The following is a 20075-nucleotide window of genomic DNA, read 5'->3' on the forward strand; positions in this document are numbered from 1 at the left end:
CTCAGCATCTTTTGCTTTAAAATGAGCTTCAACAATTCAGCTGTTTGTCTGAGTTAAGCAGCAGCCCACAGAAAACTGTGAGGGGCTTGATACGATGTAAATGAAGGATTAGCAATCCCTGTTATAAAGAAATTGCATTTTAGTGCTGCAGTCTCAGAGAGCTTTTGCATGGATAAGTCTTGATCATGAGAAGTCAGATTATTATTATTAAGCAAGTGCCTCACAGACTGTGGAGTTGTGTCATTTTTCATAACAAGATCTTTCATTATTATCAAAAGTTAATCTGCAAAGTCAGGAACAATGCATTATTTAGATTCTAAACCTCTAGTCTCTTTGAACTAAGCTAAGGACTGATGCTGAGGCTGAAACTCCACTTTGGCCACCTCATGTGATGAGTTGACTCATTGGAAAAGACCCTGATGCTGGGAGGGATTGGGGGCAGGAGGAGAAGGGGACGACAGAGGATGAGATGGCTGGATGGCATCACCGACTAGATGCACATGAATTTGGGTGAACTCCGGGAGTTGGTGATGGACAGGGAGGCCTGGCGTGCTGCGATTCATGGGGTCGCACAGAGTTGGACACAACTCAGCGACTGAACTGAACTGAACTGAAAGTGATCAAATGTCAGTATTATTACTTCAGTCATTTTTTTTCCTAAACTCAATGAAAGCTGAGCTGACCTGCCAATATATTACTGTTTAATTCAAAAGCCTTATTCAGAAATTAAAATAATCTCTTTCAGCCTAAAGTAAATTTTTCACCTATCAATCAACTTGAATTAAAAAATCTGTTTCTGCAGCAAGCTCATAAGGTTCCACTGGGGATAAGCAGACTAGACACTGTGGCTCCATTCATTAAAGATGTCTGCACACTGTGCCAACATGTCCTCAAGATGGAGTGTGGGTTGAGTCTACAGGAGCTTGCTCAGCTGGCTCATTTTAAAACTTGGGGTACCCTCTCAACGTGAACTTCTGGCCACAAACCTATATAAATTTCCTTTTGTACCACCACTCAAACAATTGGAATAGGGCTGAAAAACTGACTGAACATGGAAGATCTGGAGTTAAATTCCAGCTCTACCAACCGCAGAAAAGTCACTCAGTGTTTCTGGCTTTGGTTTCCTTATTAGAGAAAAACAATGTGATAACTCTTGGTGAGTGATTCTCAGTTGATGGCAGAGGGGCCAAGGGACAGTAAATTCTCATAAGAAGGGCCCAGTCTGAGAACCATTGCTATGGGGCTCCACTGGTACTGCTGGGGTAGGGCAGTGTGCCTCCATCCAGCTGAGCCATCAGTGGCCTAGAAGTGGAGGACTTTATGATTTATGTTAACCCTTTAAATCTTATTATTGAATCTGAAAAATTCTTGGTCTAGTGTTTGATATTTAGGTGGCTGTCTAGAAATTCTCTCCAATAGAAAGCTAAAATTTTCCTCTTAAGGTCTTTCACAGCTGACCAGAAAAAGACACTCACCTAGCTTACTGCTTAGTTAGTGTAACTTTTTTTTTTTTTACCACTTTCTGTTCCCCAACAGTGTTTAAACTTAAATATATCCTTTTATAATGACACATGGTTGAGTGAAAATTAACCAACTCATATCCTGTATAGGAATGTGGTCTTTAGGCTCCAAGAGTTGACTGACAGAGGAAAGGTTATGGAAGACATGCAGAACCACTGCACTCATGTCAGATTATGACACATTATAAATGCATACTCTCCACACATCAATATCTGTTATTTACACTTAAAAACAACTGATAAAAAATTCTATAGGTCTTTTTCCAATTACGAATAGTTGACATTTTCAACATTCTTGTAAGTTCCTTGTAAGTATCTTTTAATTGAAATATAACTGACATATGACATTAGTTACAGGTATATGACATGATTCAGTATATGTATTACTGTGAAATGATCACCACAATAAATCTGGTTAACATCTGTCATCTCAAATAGTTTCTCTAAGCAACTCTCAAATGCACAATACAGTATTATTAATAGTAAACATGCTGTACATTACAATCCTAGGGTTCCTTTGTAACTGGAAGTTTGTACTGATTTTGACCACCCCCTACCCGTGGCAACCACCAATTTGTTCTCTGATTCTGTAAGTTCAGTGTTAAGGCAGCATTTCCTTCTTTTTATTTCTGAATAACACACACAGACACACACACACACATCTGCCTATCCATTCATCCACTGATGGACACTTAGGTTCATTCCATGTTTTGGCTATTGTAAACAATGTTGTAGTGAACACAGTGCTGGTATCTTTTTGAGTTACTGCTTTCCTCTCCTTCTTATAAATATGCAGATGTGGAAATGCTGTATCATAAAGGAGCTCTATTTTTAACTTTTGGAGGAATCTCCATTCTGTCTTCCATAGTGGCTGCACAATTTACATTCCGACCAACAGGGAAGAAGGGTTCCCTTTTCTTCATATCCTCACCAATACTTGTTGTTTCTTGTCTTTTTGATAACAGTCATTCTAATGGGTGATATCTTAATTGTGGTTTTGATTTGCATTTCCTTGATGATTAGTGATGTTTAGCACTTTTTCATGTACCTGCTGGCCATCTGTATGTCCTCTATGGAAAAATGTCTACTCATATCCTCTGCTCATTTTTTAATCAGATTTTTTTCTATTGCATTGTATGAGTTCTCTATATATTTTAGATATTAATCCCTCATCAGATATATGATTCACAAATATTTTCTCCTATTCTGTAGGGTGCCTTTTCATCTTGTTGATGGTTCCCTATGCTGTGCAGAAGCTTAGTTTAATATAATCCCACTCCTATGTCTTTGCTTTTGGTGTCAAAGCCTAAAAACCATTGCCAACACCAATGTCAAGGAGCTCACTGCTTATGTTTTCTTCTATTTTATGGTTTTAACTCTGTGTTCATCTTTAATCCATTTTGAGTTGATTAGTGGTCCAGTTTTTTTAATTCCATTTGTTGATGGCTGTTCTTGCCCCACTGTATATTCTTGTCTCCTTTGTCATAAATTAACTGCCCATGTAAGCATGAGTTTATTTCTGGGTTCTCTATTATGCTCCATTCATCTGTGTGTCTGTTTTCATGCCAATATCATACTGTTTTGATTACTACAGTTTTGTAATATACACTGAAATCAAGAAGGATGTCTCCACCTATGTTCTTCCTCAAAACTGTTTTGGTTCTTTAGGGTCTTTTGCAGTTCCACACAAATGTTAGGAATTTCGTACTTTTTAATGGTCACAAAATATTTCATCAAGTAGACCTCTGATTATTTAAACATGTCAGTTTCCAGATAAAAGGGATTTTTTCAAGAGAAATACTGCCATTCAAGTAACTCTTAATAGAAAGTTCAAATTGGAAATGTTACTAGACTATGTTTCTAATAGTACTACATATTTTCATTCCAAAGAAACATTCAGTGATCATTTTTAACTTAATTTTCTCTTATGACTTCAATTATTTGAAGACAGGAGACAAGAATGTCTGGTTTCCTAAATTCAGATGTTTCCTATTTAGAATGACTAAACCGACAAGTGTCCCTGATTTTTTGTCAACATCTTATCTATACAAAGGGGAAAAGAAGAATTCCAGTTTGAAGGGTGGCAGATTTCTTTCTCTCTGGTAGTTCCCAGATTCTTGCCTGTCCTTGCTGTAACTGCTGTATTCATCCTCAGTGGTTTTAATAATCCTGTTCCTTACCTCAGATTAGCAATATGATTGAAACTTTGCTTTCTATTCACTGGTTCTGCTTTACCCAGATCCCCAAATCCCTATTTTAAACCTGAGCAAAGAAAAGTGGAAAGTATAAAAATTTTAAAGTCAGATCTGAATTAGAATCCTAGTTCTATCAACAGCTGTAAGATCTCAGGCAAATTACTTAAACCCTATCTGTGCTTTAGTTTCACCTGCTATAAAGTGTGGCTAATGGTGTCTGCCACAAAGGCACACTTGAGTATTAGACTGGAAAATGTACCGACAGTACCTGACACAGCAAGACTTCATGACCCCTGATTAGTACTATCCCATAGTGCATACTGTAACTATCATTGTTCACATTTCCTTACTCTTATTTAGAATTGGCATTCTTGATCTGTGACTCTCCCTGACAAAGAAATCTATGAATTTAGAAATACCCAACTGGACAAGGAAGGCAGTTACTAATCATGAAGGCTAAAAAGGAAACCCAGTAAGAATCAACTGGGTGCTTGAGATAAGTATGCTGACTTGAATAGAAAACAAAAGAAATCTCAGGAACATTCCAGTTGAAGTATATATATATACAGAAATCTCTTACTGGCATTTAAAGAAAATGAAATAAAACATAGCTTTTTAGTGGCAATCTAGTTTCCATGGGGAGTTATTTTTCCAGATAGCATAAAATTAGTTTCCTATCTTAAGCTGCACCTGCTGGATAACTAACATTTGTATTATTAAGCCTCGGGACTGAAAGTGCTTTCAATGTGAATTTTCCTCCTACTGTGCCCATCTGTTCTTTTCTTGTGGACCCAGGGGAAGCCAAGGCTTAGTAAATATTCAGTTCTTGGACTTCTTTATGATATTTTCATATGAACATTTATATCCACTGAGGAAAATTATAAGACTGTGTGCAAAAACAGCTCACACTTGGATTCCCTTCTTTTACTACCCAAGTGGTCATTATTTTTATGAAAGACTAAGAAGTCACCATACATATATGACGTAAAGCCAAAGAAAACAAATAATTATAACTTTAAAAGATAAATTTGTCAGGAATAAGTGATCTTTGATATCTGATAACAGCACCAAGATACCTTATTTATTCATATAATACTGGAAAAAATTTACAGCTTAGCCAGTGTTAATGCTGACAGTCAGCTCGGGTTGGGGAAGGCATCAAGACCACTGCCCAGTGGCAGCCACTCCTCATCTGGGTCAGCAGTGGGCTCCTTCACAGGATGCATTTCACTCAGTGATGCTGCTCTTCAACCCAACCAGGTTGGAGCCATGTGAGCGTGCTTGCTGTGACTACCTTCCCTATCATAATAGCAAGCTGGCTGAACTGAAATGATCAATAACAAGGTTCTCCCTGTGTGGTATCAACAATTCACAAAGCAAACACTGATTTTACTTAAAAAAATCAAAAGTTCAGAAACAAGGTAAAACTAGCAAAGAAATGGATGGTTTCTACAATAACTACAAACATAAAATTCAAGATATATACAAATATTAGTTACAACGTGGCTACTTATGAAATTCCTTGGCAGGCAGAGTTCTGGAAGCAGGTGTTATTTATTGGCAGGCTTAGAGTAGATAAAAAAGGAAAAAAAAAAAACTACCTCAGCAGCTGCAAGACTGATGCATACTCCTCTGAATCCCATATGTTCTTTTCTAAACACATGCAGTACAGCTCTCTGATCTGGAAGTGAACAGCATACTTGTGAGGGACCAAAAATGATCTACTAAGTTTGCACATTACTAGTTTGGGAAAATCATAAACGAGCAAGTCAAAAAAATTTCTTTTTAAAAACAGCCATTTTCTATAGATGACAACAGTCTGGGCACATATCACATGGATCAGGCATTTACATAAAACATCATTCACATGGTAGCAAAATGAGATCATATTGGGATTGGCTGATATCACTGGTCACTTTGCAATAAGTAAATTATCAAAATGATGACATGATTACTAAAAAGAAGGTTTAATGGCAGAAAACAAACAAGTTATTCTTACATATTTATATTTGTTCTCCAAACCTCTGAGTTAAGAATGCAAAGATTTAGGAATACAGAATTCTTCCCTTGCATCCACTCTAAAGATGGTTCACAGGCTTATGTTATGACCCAAACGCCAGCAGAGCATAATTCTGCAAGAAGCAAAAGTACTACTTTCCTTTAGTTCTGGGTATAATGCAAGGTTAACCATTAGGCGGTCTCAAACAGATTCCTTTTTTATTTCACTAAAGTGGAGGATCAGCTCTCTCAGTGTAAGTGACAAAGTATTAAAGAAAATAAATTAAAATGACTTAGCACAAACACACTGAAGGGAAAGCACCACCACTTGGATTCACATGGCTGTTTCTAGTTGTGGCCATCAGAACAAAAAATATTGTTTCAATTACCAGTAACATGTACAGCTGGAATGGATTTAGACTGTGCACACACAGCAAGATGTGGATCCACTGCAAATTCTGAGGCCTGAATGCTACTAAACTCAAAGGGAAAAACCAGTAATAGTCCTACATCAGAGATTCCAAATGAGTAAGTTCTGCTTACCTGTCGACCCAATGGGTACTTGGGAAGAGAAGAGGTGAACTGATGAAGACATCTCAAAACCAGGAAGTAATTTGTATGGTAAACATGCAGGTTTTCTAGTAATGATTGTGTTTCCTCCTAAAAAAGTCATTACAAATATGTAAGTCAGCAATTAGTAGAATAATAAAATCTAATTTCCAGAAAACTGATGAGAGAAGATTCAGAATTACAAATTAACCTTAAGTCTGAGAATTCATCATGCACACAAAATCTAGGATAACAGTTGGATACTTTTTATTTAGTATCAAGTCTGGTGATATTTTACACATACCAAAACTAACTTTGTAACTAATTTAATTTCCTCTCGTCTAAAGCACTGCCACAAAGACTTGGCCCCTCCAAAATACAAGTGTGCGAAAGAGCACCTGCTGGATGCTTGCCTATGTCAGTCACCTGGTATATACCACAGCAAGGATGGCCATCATCCTCTAGCTTCAGTGGCATTAGAAGGGTGAAGAGATCACCAGAGCCCCCAGGACCAATGTAATTAATGGTTGCTGTGGTTCCATGATGTTTTAAGCCACACCATGCAGCATTATAGGAGCTCAGTTCCCTGACCTGGAATCAAACCAATGCCCTCTGCAATGGGAGCACTGAGTCTTAACCACTGGACTACTAGGGAAGTCCCTGTATGCTTTTCTCATAGTCCTACTAAAGTTGTGTTGAAAGGGAAGGGGAGACTGTAGTAGAAACACTGCAGGTGACTGCTTTTTCATTGGGATTCTCCAATACCGGTTTTGTTCACTTTAGCAATTAAGCAGATGAAACTGAAAATTAGAACCCTGAAGCCAACAAGCTTTATAATTTAGAATCTAAGAAGAGTGATATGGGAGGCAGTCGTAAGAAACCTATAGGATGACCAATCTCACAAATCAGTTTCAAAAGGCTTTTCTTTGGAGGGGTGATTAGGAGAGTTTCCTAGAACTTTATGAAATGTTTTAAAAGGGATTTTAAAATACTACTACACCCTATCATGCATTTTTCATACTTCAAATACTTTTATCACTTATTTCTGTAACATTTTCTTAAGAGGATTATGATCTGTGGTACCATCTTCAAAAGTACTGAGCTGTCTTTTTTCCTGCAATATTCTGCAGATACTCACTATTTCAGTGGTCAACCATGCAGAAAATAACACCTCCAGATATCAATGTGCTACGTTTAGTCACTCAGTTGTGTCCAACTCTTTGCAACCCCATAGACTATAGCCTGCCAGGTTCCTCTGTCCCTGAGAATTCTCCAGACAAGAATACTGAAGTGGGTTGCCATGCCCTCCACCAGGACACCAGGGCCCTTCCTAATCTAGAGATCAAACCCAGGTCTCCCACATTGCAGGTGGATTCTTTATCATCTGAGCCACCAGGGAAGCCCAAGAATACTGGAGTGGGTTGGCATACCCTTCTCCAGGGGATCTTCCCAACCCAGGAATTGAACTGGGGTTTCCTGCATTGCAGGCAGATTCTTTACCAGCTGTGCTACCCGGAAAGCAACCGATATCAATAAATTCAAACAGATCTAAACTATCTAATATAACAAATCTGATATATTTTCCTGAACTCTAACTCACTTAGAAATCAATTCCTTGGTCAGCAATCTGAGTCATTACCTGAAAGCATAGGGCAAATGAAAGAAAAGCTTTTAGTATCAAAGTTTTTTCCCACCAGTATTTGAGTTAGTTGGTAATTTCAAAAATCTAGGTCTTCTATCACAACAAAGGGTATTTTAACTGCCACTGTCAGAGTATACTTAATTTCTATTTTCACTGTAAGCTATAACATAGAGACTGCATTAAGCCACTAATGGCTTATCTTGATATGTGAGTAAACAGCATGTAAACAGAGGCAATATTCTGGAGAAAAAGGAATCTATTACTGAATAATAACTATGCTTCACGTACTACCTCTTACTTTTGCTTTGTGGACTAACTGTGAATACAAATAACTGGGTGATACAGTAGAAATGAATGACATCTTCACTAAATTTACTTGGATGCGGAAAGAAAAGAAATACTTGACACAGTATGGGCAATGTTGCACACTCCAGGAACTAGATGCCCTGGAGTAAGTGGAAAAGGAAAGATACAAACATGTTTTCTCCCAGACAGTCTTAGTACCTTCACATTTTCCACTGTGCCTCACATCCCTGTGATGATTAGACTTCTAGCCTTTAAAAAACATTTTGTCTTCTTTTGTTTTGTTCCTATAACATGGCAGACTATCTCATCTGAGGATATGGGAGTTATGATTCCAACGCTGGAAATAAAACTGGCTACACTGGACTAATTGAGAGATCTGTTATACCTTTCTAAGGGATCTTCAACAGTAATTTTGACCATCCAAAATCTCTGACTTAATGTGCTGACTTCAGAACCTAACTCCATATAAGAAAGATTCCACTGTTATTTATACCTGTGTGTTTATCAGCTGCAACAGAAAACATCACCAATGACTAATTTAACTTTTTCATGTAACCTGTCCTCTAAGTTCTTTGTCTTACTGCGACAGCTACCTGCAAATGCCTTTATGTGTGCAGGGCAACAATTCCTAAAGCACTGTATGAACATATTTTCAAAAACTTCAGCCTGTAAGAGGTCCTGATGCATGAGAAAATCTCCCTCTTCATACATTACAGCAGCATCACATCACACTCATGCAGAAACATAGCCTGTTGAAATAGTTCTCCTGTTTTCTATTCATTAAATTTTTCCTCCAGAATCTTTTCCATACCATAGTCATAGCTGCCACGGTTTTATTTCTTAACTGTGTTCGGATGGTCTTTTCAACAGAGATGCACTGCCTAGAAATATTTATTCTTTACCAAAGAAATGTTTTCTTCTGTTCTTAAAACATGAAGACCTCTTGGTCTCTACTGATCTCTGAGACAGATATGGGAAAACAGTGAGCTGTAGGAAAAACAGCAAACACAGTCCCCTTGCTCTTCCCCAAACATGCCAGACAAGCTCCAACCTCATGTCCCTTCCACTTGTTGTGGCTCTGCTTAGAATTTTCTTCCTCTGGATTCCTGAATGGGGTGCCCTATAACTTCCTCTTTACTCAAAGCTCACCTTCTTGAAGAGGCTCTTATTTAAAGTTTCAATTTCATTCCCTGTGCACACTGCCAGTACTCCCTTTCTCTCTTTCACTGTTTTCTTCTTAGCAATTATTACTCACAAAAATGTTTTACCTACTCACTTTGATAGCAGGTAAGCTCCACAAAGGCAGGGAGGTTCGCCTGTTTTGTTCACTCCTGTACTAGATTAATACCTGGCCCACAGTAGGCACTCAAGAAGTATTTGTTGAATGAAGTAGTACGTGAATGAAAGGAAGGCAACACGCAATCTCTCTCTTCAGTAAGAGCAACTGCTGGAAAAAAAAGACCAACCACTGTTGTCTTGCCGGATATGAGCCAGATTTAGTTTTTCAAAAGAAGACAGAAGTCTGAATTTATGATGTAAAATTTCTCTATTTGCACATGCTGGCTCAGATTAAAAAAATAAAACCACCAAGAACGTAAAAAATCACACTGATAGCCAGCTGTCAGTTGCCAGTCAATGTGCGTTCAGTTCAGTCACTCAGTCGTGTGACTCTTTGCAACCCCATGAACTACAGCACGCCAGGCCTCCTTGTCCATCAACAACTCTGGGAGTTTACCCAAACTCATGTCCATTGAGTTGGTGATGCCATCCAACCATCTCATCCTCTGTCGTCCCCTTCTCCTCCTGCCTTCAATCCCTCCCAGCATCAGGGTCTTTTCAAATGGGTCAGCTCTTCACATCAGTAGGCCAAAGTACTGAGTTTCAGCTTCAACATCAGTTCTTCCAATGAACACCACTGATCTCTTTTAGGATGGACTGGTTGGATCTCCTTGCAGTCCAAGAGACTCTCAAGAGTATTCTCCAACACCACAGTTCAAAAGCATCAATTCTTCGGCACTCAGCTTTTTTTATAGCCCAACTCTCACATCCATACATGACTACTGGAAAAACCATAGCCTTGACTAGATGGACCTTTGTTGACAAAGTAATGCCTCTGTTTTTTAATATGCTATCTAGGTTGGTCACAACTTTCCTTCCAAGGAGTAAGCATCTTTTAATTTCATGGCTGCAGTCACCATCTGCAGTGATTTTGGAGCCCAGAAAAATAAAGTCAGCCACTGTTTCCACTGTTTCCCCATCTATTTGCCATGAAGTGATGGGACCAGACGCCATGATCTTCGTTTTCTGAATGTTGAGCTTTAAGCCAACTTTTTCACTCTCCTCTTTCACTTTCATCAAGAGGCTCTTTAGCTCTTCTTCACTTTCTGCCATAAGGGTTGTGTCATCTGCATATCTGAGGTTATTGATACTTCTCCCAGCAATCTTGATTCCAGCTTGTACTTCATCCAGCCTAGCATTTCTCATGATGTACTCTGCATATAAGTTAAATAAGCAGGGTGACAATACACAGCCTTGACATACTCCTTTTCCTGTTTGGAACCAGCCTGTTGTTTCATGTCCAGTTCTAACTGTTGCTTCCTGACCTGCATATAGGTTTCTCAAGAGGCAGGTCAGGTGGTCTGGTATTCCCATCTCTTTCAGAATTTTCCACAGTTTATTGTGATCCACACAATCAAAGGCTTTGGCATAGTCAATAAACCAGAAATAGATATTTTTCTGGAACTCTCTTGCTTTCTTAATGATCCAGCGGATGTTGGCAATTTGATCTCTGGTTCCTCTGCCTTTTCTAAATCCAGCTTGAACATGTGGAAGTTCATAGTTCATGTACGATTGAAGCCTGGCTTGGAAAATTTTGAGCATTACTTTACTAGTGTGTGAGATGAGTACAACTGTGTGGTAGTTTGAGCATTCTTTGGCATTGCTTTTCTTTGGGATTGGAATGAGCACTGACTTTTTCCAGTCCTGTGGCCACTGCTGAGTTTTCCCAATTTGCTGGCATATTGAGTGCTGGCAATGTACAATACAACCATTTAAATATGCCATTTCCAGTCACATAAATTATGTCTGTCCGTCATTCATTCAAAAATCATTACTGTTTACTCATATGACAAGGCCTCCATCATTAAGGATTATTTACATTTTTTTACAGAAGCCAATGACTATGTAAAACTTAAATATATATATAGGTAAATAAAACATGATTAGTAGAATAATATGTGCCACGATACTTAGTTCTTGCATTTCTTTCTCTTCTTTCCTTTTGTGTCTAGAATTATATGCATGGGGTAAAGGGTGAGCTCAAGAAAACTAAATCAAAGTATGTAAAAGTGACTAAATTTATGCAACTTATTCCTTTCAATTAATTCACTGCTCATTGAAAGCTGGTAAAACAAACAAATTTTAGGATTAAAATGCATCAGCTGTCCAAGAACACAGCATTTATCATCTTGATAGAACTAAGCGTTATTTTTCTCATTAGAGAGAAATTTTAGCTGAAGATGATTCCAGGCTTGACTTCTCACATGGTAGCTACCTAGAGAACAGCAAACCATGGCTTTCTCCTAGTTCCCTGGGTGGAAGGAGTGCTAATCTTCTAGTCTCTCCCAGTCCTTTGGCCTCCATACCGCTACCCTGGCATTTATATCAGAAACACTTGAGGAAGGGTTTGGATTGAAACTGCCAATTTCTCACACATTACCCTGCTAACACCTAGCTTGTCTGATCACACTTGGTAGTTTGTTTGGAGAGATTTTCTCTTTTCCTCCCCTTTTATTATTTTTTCAAATAGATTTTCCCCTCCTCTTATCCTTTAGTTCTATATCAAAACAAAACAAAACAAAAAAACAGAAAGAAGAGGTAGGCAGAAAGGTGAAAGGCAGGTCTCCACCAAACTTGTGATAAGCATACTAAACTACCTCTAACTCACCTGCGACTTCAGATATTTCACTTTCTCTTGGCTCCAGTTCCTCACTTGAATTCAATAAAATAAGCATGCTGTACCAGGTTATCTTTCTAATAGTAATTATGTTACAACTTTTAAGACATTCTCTTACTCCCAGCTCTTCAGTTCAGTTCAGTTCAGTCCCTCAATTGTGTCCTACTCTTTGCGACCCCATGAATCGCAGCACGCCAGGCCTCCCTGTCCATCATCAACTCCCGGAGTTCACTCAGACTCACGTCCATCGAGTCAGTAATGTCATCCAGCCATCTCATCCTCTGTCATCCCCTTCTCCTCCTGCCCCCAATCCCTCCCAGCATCAGAGTCTTTTCCAATGCGTCAACTCTTCGCATGAGGTGGCCAAAGTACTGGAGCTTCAGCTCTAGCATCATTCCTTCCAAAGAAATCCCAGGGCTGATCTCCTTCAGAATGGACTGGTTGGATCTCCTTGCAGTCCAAGGGACTCTCAAGAGTCTTCTCCAACACCACAGTTCAAAAGCATCAATTCTTCGGTGCTCAGCTTTCTTCACAGTCCAACTCTCACCTCCATACATGACCACTGGAAAAACCATAGCCTTGACTAGATAGACCTTTGTTGGCAAAGTAATGTCTCTGCTTTTGAATATGCTATCTAGGTTGGTCATAACTTTTCTTCCAAGGAGTAAGCGTCTTTTAATTTCATGGCTGCAATCACCATCTGCAGCGATTTTGGAGCCCCCCCAAAAAAAGTCTGACACCATTTCCACTGTTTCCCCATCTATTTCCTGTGAAGTGATGGGACCAGATGCCATGATCTATGCCTTTAAATCAACTTAGGCACATAAGCTTAGAGACATGAAATACTGACTAGTCAAAATAATAAAACTTCAGCTGTCACCTGCAAGAGACTGAATTTCAGTTTTCTACATACCATGAAGTTTAATGCTTTAAGAAGATGCCACACAGCTTTAAATAAGACTTGAATAAAAACACATAAATTTATTTTCTTACACAAGGTATATGAAATTAGTCACTCATTACATAATGAGCATAATTAATTACTTGACAAGACAGGATCAACATGGATAGCAAATCATTATTACTAATATAGAATGTGGCTGGTTTAGAGGGCACAAGATTAAAATAGACCTAATCTTAGATACAGTGTTGGGACAGACATAAAAACTACTAATTGGGAAAAGCTGTTAATATTCTCCCGCCACCAAAACATTTTCTCATAGAAAGCAAGATAATTTTTCACTACTTACTAAAAAAAAATCTTTTCAGTATATCAAAAACCAGTTTTTTTATTATCAGATAAAAATTATGCAAATATGATATGAGGCTAAAATCTAAACTCTCCTTAATATTTGACTTCAAACAAAATTTCAGGCACAAGAAAGAGTAAAAATTTTATCTCTTATCATGGTGAATTTGAAAGTTCTGTTTAAGGCATGTCTGAAAGCTCAATTTTTCATGAAACAGAGTTTCATAAATTAAAGATTTATATTAAAAAAAAAAAAGAAAGCTTCATTACTAAAGCAAAACTTTGGGACGAAACACTGTAAAAATATATCCAGTCACTGTTCTTGCTGTTTCATTTAAATCCTATAGCTGTTTACCAGAATAGACTGCCTGATTTAATTTCATTTAAACCTATACACTAAAATGAACTTTCAATGAGGAATGTAAATGATTTAACCAGTCAGAAGAAAAGTTATTAATCTGTTTAATGAACAAGTAAATAAAATCTTAGTATTCTAAAAGAAACGTCAAAGATTATTTGTTAAACTTCTATTATAGGCTTTGAAAGCTATTGGGACATCAGAGTTTGAATCAATCGGAGCTTGAACAATCTTACTCTGTTTAAACTTAGAAGAACCTAATTGTTAGCTATGAGAGCGTACTTTCCAGGCATTGTACACAGCTGCACTATACAGCTGCTCAAGGGACAGACTACTCAGAAATGAGAATGCACAGAATCTTGACTCCTTCATCAACTATATGTGCCTTCTAATGTCTCATCTTAGTTTGAACTTCTTAATGAATCTTCTACAAATGTACATGGTTGAGTTAGCTAAATTTTTAGATTTAAGTACATTCAAAAAACTCATTCCTGAAGTTTATGAAATACAAAGCTGGTATACAATTTTAAAGCAGTTATCTATGAAACTAAGGGTCCCTAATCTTAAGGGAGTTGAAGTGAGTTTTTCTGCCTTTTTTTTTTTTTTAACATCTTGAGTCTAGTCAGAAGACAGCTGAGATGAATCATTTGTTTAGGCTGGCATTTACTAGCTTATTTCTAGACCTAAGAAAACAGGGTAAAGGGAGACAATAGATGATGTTCTCTTCTAGGGAGTGGTCTATGTCAGCGGTTCTCAAAGAAAGGCCTCCAGACCAGCAGCATCAGCACTGCCTGGGACCCTTCTAGAAATGCAAATTCCTGGGGCAGAGCACCGGGCTACACAATCAGAAACTCTGGGGATGGAGCCTAGATACCTGCATTTTACAAGTGCTCCGAGTGATTCTGACATATGCTACGGTCTCGAGCAATCACTTAGTTCATCAGAGTAGACAACCAGTAGATTTTTAGGGCAGAAACAATCCCGATATAAAGAATATAAATTTCACTAGATTACACTTTGAGATCTATGTCTCAGAAATATAAATGTAGAAAATGAGCACAAAACTAATAGGAGGTAAGTCTATATAACTATATACTCTATATGACTATATAAGAGTATTATATACACTTTGTATTTTATATGTTATATAATATATAAAACAGTATATTTAATTTATATCTTTTTATCATGGTGAAAAATAAATAGTAACTATTTCTGATATACATTTATAAAAGTTTTATTGTTCTGTTTGTTTTAAACTCACTCTCATTTGCTGAATAGACTGATTAGCACTAACCCTATGGAGAAATCATTACTAGGGATTAATATAAATTCAGAGACAAGGATATTAAGGCTTAAACAGGGTAAGTGATTTCCTTAAGTACACATGGCTACTGAGCAGCTGGAGTTCAAACACAAGATTTCTGAGATGAATCTTCCCCTGTATCATGCAGCACTATATTATTGATTATCATCTGGCATTTCTTTCCAATCTTTTTTATTGTAGAAAAATACATATAAAATTATCATGAATTTTAAACCAAAACTATAAAAAGATAAAAAGAAAAGCACTATAATAAGAATAAAATATTCAAAGATACTTTTGGCCTAAACTAGAAAAACCAGCACATTAATTTTTCAGAGATAACTTCTGTCCCTTGAATTCAGCAGGCAGCCAACATAAAATTTTTTCAGGTTTAAGGTGCAAATCTTTGTTGCTCCTTCATATTTCTTACTATGTAAGTCCCAAGAAAATACACCTCTAAATGACTAAATATGCAATCCCAAAGTGAATATGGCAAAGATGATAACAAACAGGTCTGAAAACTGTAAGAAACATAAGCACAGTATAAATAAATGCTTAGAAAATACACAAAGTTATTGAAAAGCAAAGTTAATATTAGACTATAATGAACAGGTTCAAAATTGGGAAAGGAGTATGCCAAGGCTGTTTATTGCCACCCTGCTTATTTAACTTACAGGCAGAGTACATCATGTAAAATGCCGGGTTGGATAAATCACAAGCTGGAATTAGGAATGCCAGGAGAAATGTCAACAACCTCAGATATGCAAATGATACCACTCTAATAAAGAGGACAGTGAAAAAGCTGGCTTAAAACTCAACATTCAAAAAACGAAGATCATGGCCTCCAGTCTCATCACTTCATGGCAAATAGATGGGGAAAAAGTGGAAACAGTGAAAGATTTTATTTTCTGGGGCTCCAAAATCACTGTGGATGGTGAATGTAGCCATGAAATTAAAAGATGCTTGCTCCTTGGAAGGAAAGTTATGACAAACCTGAACAGCATATTAAAAACCAGAGATAATTTTTGCCAACAAAAGGTCCATATAGTTGAAGCTATGGTTTTTCCAGTAGTCATGGACCCTAATAGTACTCTTGCCTGGAAAATCCCATGGACGGAGGAGTCCATGGGGTCGCTAAGAGTCGGCACAACTGAGCGAGTTCACTTTCACTTTTCACTTTCATGCACTGGAGAAGGAAATGGCAACCTACTCCAGTTATTCTTGCCTGGAGAATCCCAGGGACAGAGGAGCCTGGTGGGCTGCCATCTATGGGGTCGCACAGAGTTGGACACGACTGAAGCGACTTAGCAGCAGCAGCATGTATGGATATAAGAGCTGGATCATAAAGAACGCTGAATGCTGAAGAACTGATGCTTTCAAATTATGCTACTGGAGAAGACTCTTTAAAGTCCCTTGGACAGCAAGGAGATTAAAGGAAATTAACCCTGAATATTCATTGGAAGGACTGATGCTCAAGCTGAAGCTCCAGTCCTTTGGCCACCTGATGTGAAGAACTGACTCACTGAAAAAGACAAATATGCAGGCAAAGATCAAGGGCAGGAGGAGAAGGGGGCAACAGAGGATGAGATGGTTGGATGGCATCAGCGACTCAATGGACATGAGTTTGAGCAAACTCAGGGAGACAGTGAAGGACAGGGAAGCCTGGAGTGCTGCAGTCCATGAAATAGCAAAGAGTCAGACACTACTGAGCTACTGAACACAGCAAATTTCTGCAACAGGCCAGCCTAGACATTCTCTCCTTTTGTCATCTTAATGGCTAAAGGTACTCTTTAAAAATCTCTTCTTGACCTCTGAAAGTACACTCTTGACAGAAACTTCTAGCTGGAAATACACTTGGCAACTCACTGACTCAATATAGCTAAGTTGTCTAATCTCAAAACACTCAATAACATGCACACATCCTTTCCCACTGGTTCTTAAATTTCCTCTGTATCGAAATAACCTACTTTAGTGTCTGAAGACTTCCTATACTGCTCTGAAAAGATTACAGAGTTTATTAAAATGATTATTAAATCCAATCTAGAAGTGATTTTATATTATGGCCTATTGTGGATTCTGCATCAGAAATAATTTTTGATAAAAGCCATTTTGCATTATAATTACGTATGTAAACTATAGCTGAACAACATCAAAAAGAAGCCATTCTCAATATATTTTGAGAATTTTTTAAAAGGAGGTAAATTAGTCTTTACCTATATAGAACATATGCCCTCCAGGAACTACTATTCTTTTATTCAAAATTTAATACATAGGGAGCCCAACCTGGTGCTTTGTGACAGCCTAGATGGGTGGAGTGGCAGGGGAGGGAGGCTTAAGAGGAAAGGGATATATTAATGTATATAATTATGACTGATTCACATTCATGTATGGCAGAGACCACCATAACATTATAAAGCAATTATCCTCCAATAAAAAAAAATAGTTTGTATCAGTAAAACCCACAGAGTGCTAGGGCTTAACCTCAATCTCATCTTAATTTTACTACAATTTTCTAATAAACTTTTTCCTTAAAAAGGTATAAAGAGTCTGAAAATAAGTGTGACATCACACATTCTAATTGTAAGGGACTTGTTAAATACGTGAAGGTACATTCATTCAATAAAATATGATGCCACTCTTATAGCTATGTGTAAAAGAATAAAATTAGAACATTCTATAACACTAAATATGAAAATAAGCTCAAAATGAATTAAAGACCTAAATATAAGACTGAAAACCATAAAACTCCTAGAAGAAAACAGGCAGAACACTGACATAAATCGTAGTAGTATTTGCTTGGCTCTGTCTCCTAAGGCAAAGGAAACAAAAACAAAAACAAAAAAATGGGACCTAAATTAAACTTAAGGCTTTTGCAAAGCAAAGAAAACCAACAAAACGAAAAGACAACTTTTGAATGGGAGTCAATATTTACAAATGGTACTACTGATAAGGGATTAATATCCAACATATATAAACAGCTCATACAACTCAACTTCAAAAAAAGATAAATAATCTGATTAAAAAATGGGCAGAACTGAAGTCATTTTTCCAGAGAGTAAATGCAGACAGCCAACAGTCACATGAAGATTCTCAACACTAATCAACCAGGAAATGCAAATCAAAACCACAATGAGGTAGCACCTCACACCTATCAGAATGGCTATCATCAAAAAGAACACAAATAACAAATGCTGGCAAGGATGTGGAGGAAAGGAAACTCTTGTACACTGTCAAGGGGAATGTAAATTGGTTCAGACAATGTGGAAAATAGTATGGAGGTTTCTCAAGAAACTGAAAACGGAACTACTATATGACCTAGCAATTCCACTTCTTGATATGTATCTGAAAAAAACCCCAAACTACTAACTTGAAATGATACACGCACTGAATGTTTAACCTAAGTGTCCATCAATAGATGAATGGATAAAAGATGTGAGAATACATATACAGTAGAATACTACTCAGCCACAAAAAAGAATGAAACTTTTACCATTTACAACAACATGGATGCACTTACAGGGTATTATGCTAAGGGAAATATGTCAGACAAATACTATATATCACTTATACCTAGAATCTAAACAATAAACTAGTGAATGTTACGAAAAAGAGACTCACAGACATGGTCACCAGTAGAGAGAAGGAAGGGTTAGGGGAATGTGATTAAGAGGTACAAACTACATGTATAAAATAAATAAGCTGCAAGGATATACTGTACAACAGGGAATATGGCCAATATTTTACAACTGTAAGTGGAGTGTAGCCTTTAAAAATTATAAATAGCTGTATGATGTACACCTGAAACTTATACAATATTGCATATCAACTACATCACAATAAAGAAAGTTAATCTAAAAAAAAAATACAATGCCATTCTTTAGTAGTGATATAAAATGATTTCCAAGATTAAGAAAACAAAATACAAAACAGTGTATGTGTTTATCTTCTGTAAGACAGGGGAACAAACCTCCAAAATATATATAATTACTTGTTACTTGTATATGTGGAAAATATCTAAAGACTAATACATAAGAAACTAGCAACACTGGCTATATCCAGGGAGGGTAAGTGGGTAGTGGAGGACTAAGGCAGGAGGGAACCTTTTCACTGTATATTATCTTTATCTTTGAATTATGTACCAGGTCCAAGTATTATTTATTTAAGAAAGAAAAAAACTCCCTCTTTTGATATTCCCCATGCTGTATAGTTAACTCATAATTTTCTAAGCTCATTACATCTTTCCTGGCACTATATTATCAATATGTAATGATATATTTTTTCCCAAATCAAATCAATATCCACTTAGCAGTAGGGCCCAAAGTTGCATGGCTTCTATTTCTGACAGCCCTTACAAGAACATTAAAATGAGACCACCTACAGATTCCAAAACCACTATGTGGAAAAGAAAGTTGAGATCTGCAAGTGTTTCCAAAACAGACCACAGGAGAAACCTCATGTTCTAGCTTTTCCTTCTTGATTAAAAAAAAAAAAAAGGTCTTCCTTTAGAACTGAGGTTTTATACCACCTTTAACAATCACATTTCTATAGGATTATCAAGATCCAATACTTCACTATGCAATGCATATTAGAGTGTACAGTTTTTTAAAAATAAACTCAGTAAATTTTTGTGCATATTTTTTTTCATGAAGGAAAAAAAAAGAATAAAACAGCAACAAATATATCCATATTCCTACCTTCAAAGATCTGTCACTGGTCAACAGTGCAACTTGCTTTTGTGAAGATTGCTTTTCCACATATCTAAAATTTTTACCACCGCATACACAAAAACAGAGAATGAAAATTTTAAATACTTGAATAGCATATGGAAATAAAGAACTACCTAGATTGGTGGCTACAATCTTTTCTTTCTTTTCAAAAATAAATTCAAGTCATGGTCAAGTCCTTAAATCAGGTGGGTTTCTTAGTCTAGGGGTCTAATATTAAACAAAGGCCATAAACTCCACAAACAAGAAATGTTACTTATAAAAAGTAACAAT

General features: G+C 37.1%; 1 protein-coding gene across 8 annotated transcripts in view; it reads right to left on the reverse strand.

Annotated features, from left to right (window-relative positions):
- ORC3 (origin recognition complex subunit 3) overlaps positions 1-20075 on the reverse strand; it is a 70839-nt gene that overhangs the window by 19024 nt on the left and 31740 nt on the right. For all 8 annotated transcript variants that reach the window (XM_042253412.2, XM_042253417.2, XM_012182800.5 and 5 more), the window contains exons 11-13: positions 19773-19836; positions 6257-6373; positions 5317-5396 (exon numbers count right to left, since the gene is read on the reverse strand). In XM_042253412.2, coding sequence (XP_042109346.1) covers positions 5317-5396; positions 6257-6373; positions 19773-19836 — 261 coding nt within the window. The remainder of the gene's footprint in view (positions 1-5316; positions 5397-6256; positions 6374-19772; positions 19837-20075) is intronic.

Source organism: Ovis aries, chromosome 8 (genome assembly GCF_016772045.2).
Source record: "Ovis aries strain OAR_USU_Benz2616 breed Rambouillet chromosome 8, ARS-UI_Ramb_v3.0, whole genome shotgun sequence".
NCBI classification, from domain to species: Eukaryota; Metazoa; Chordata; class Mammalia; order Artiodactyla; family Bovidae; genus Ovis; species Ovis aries.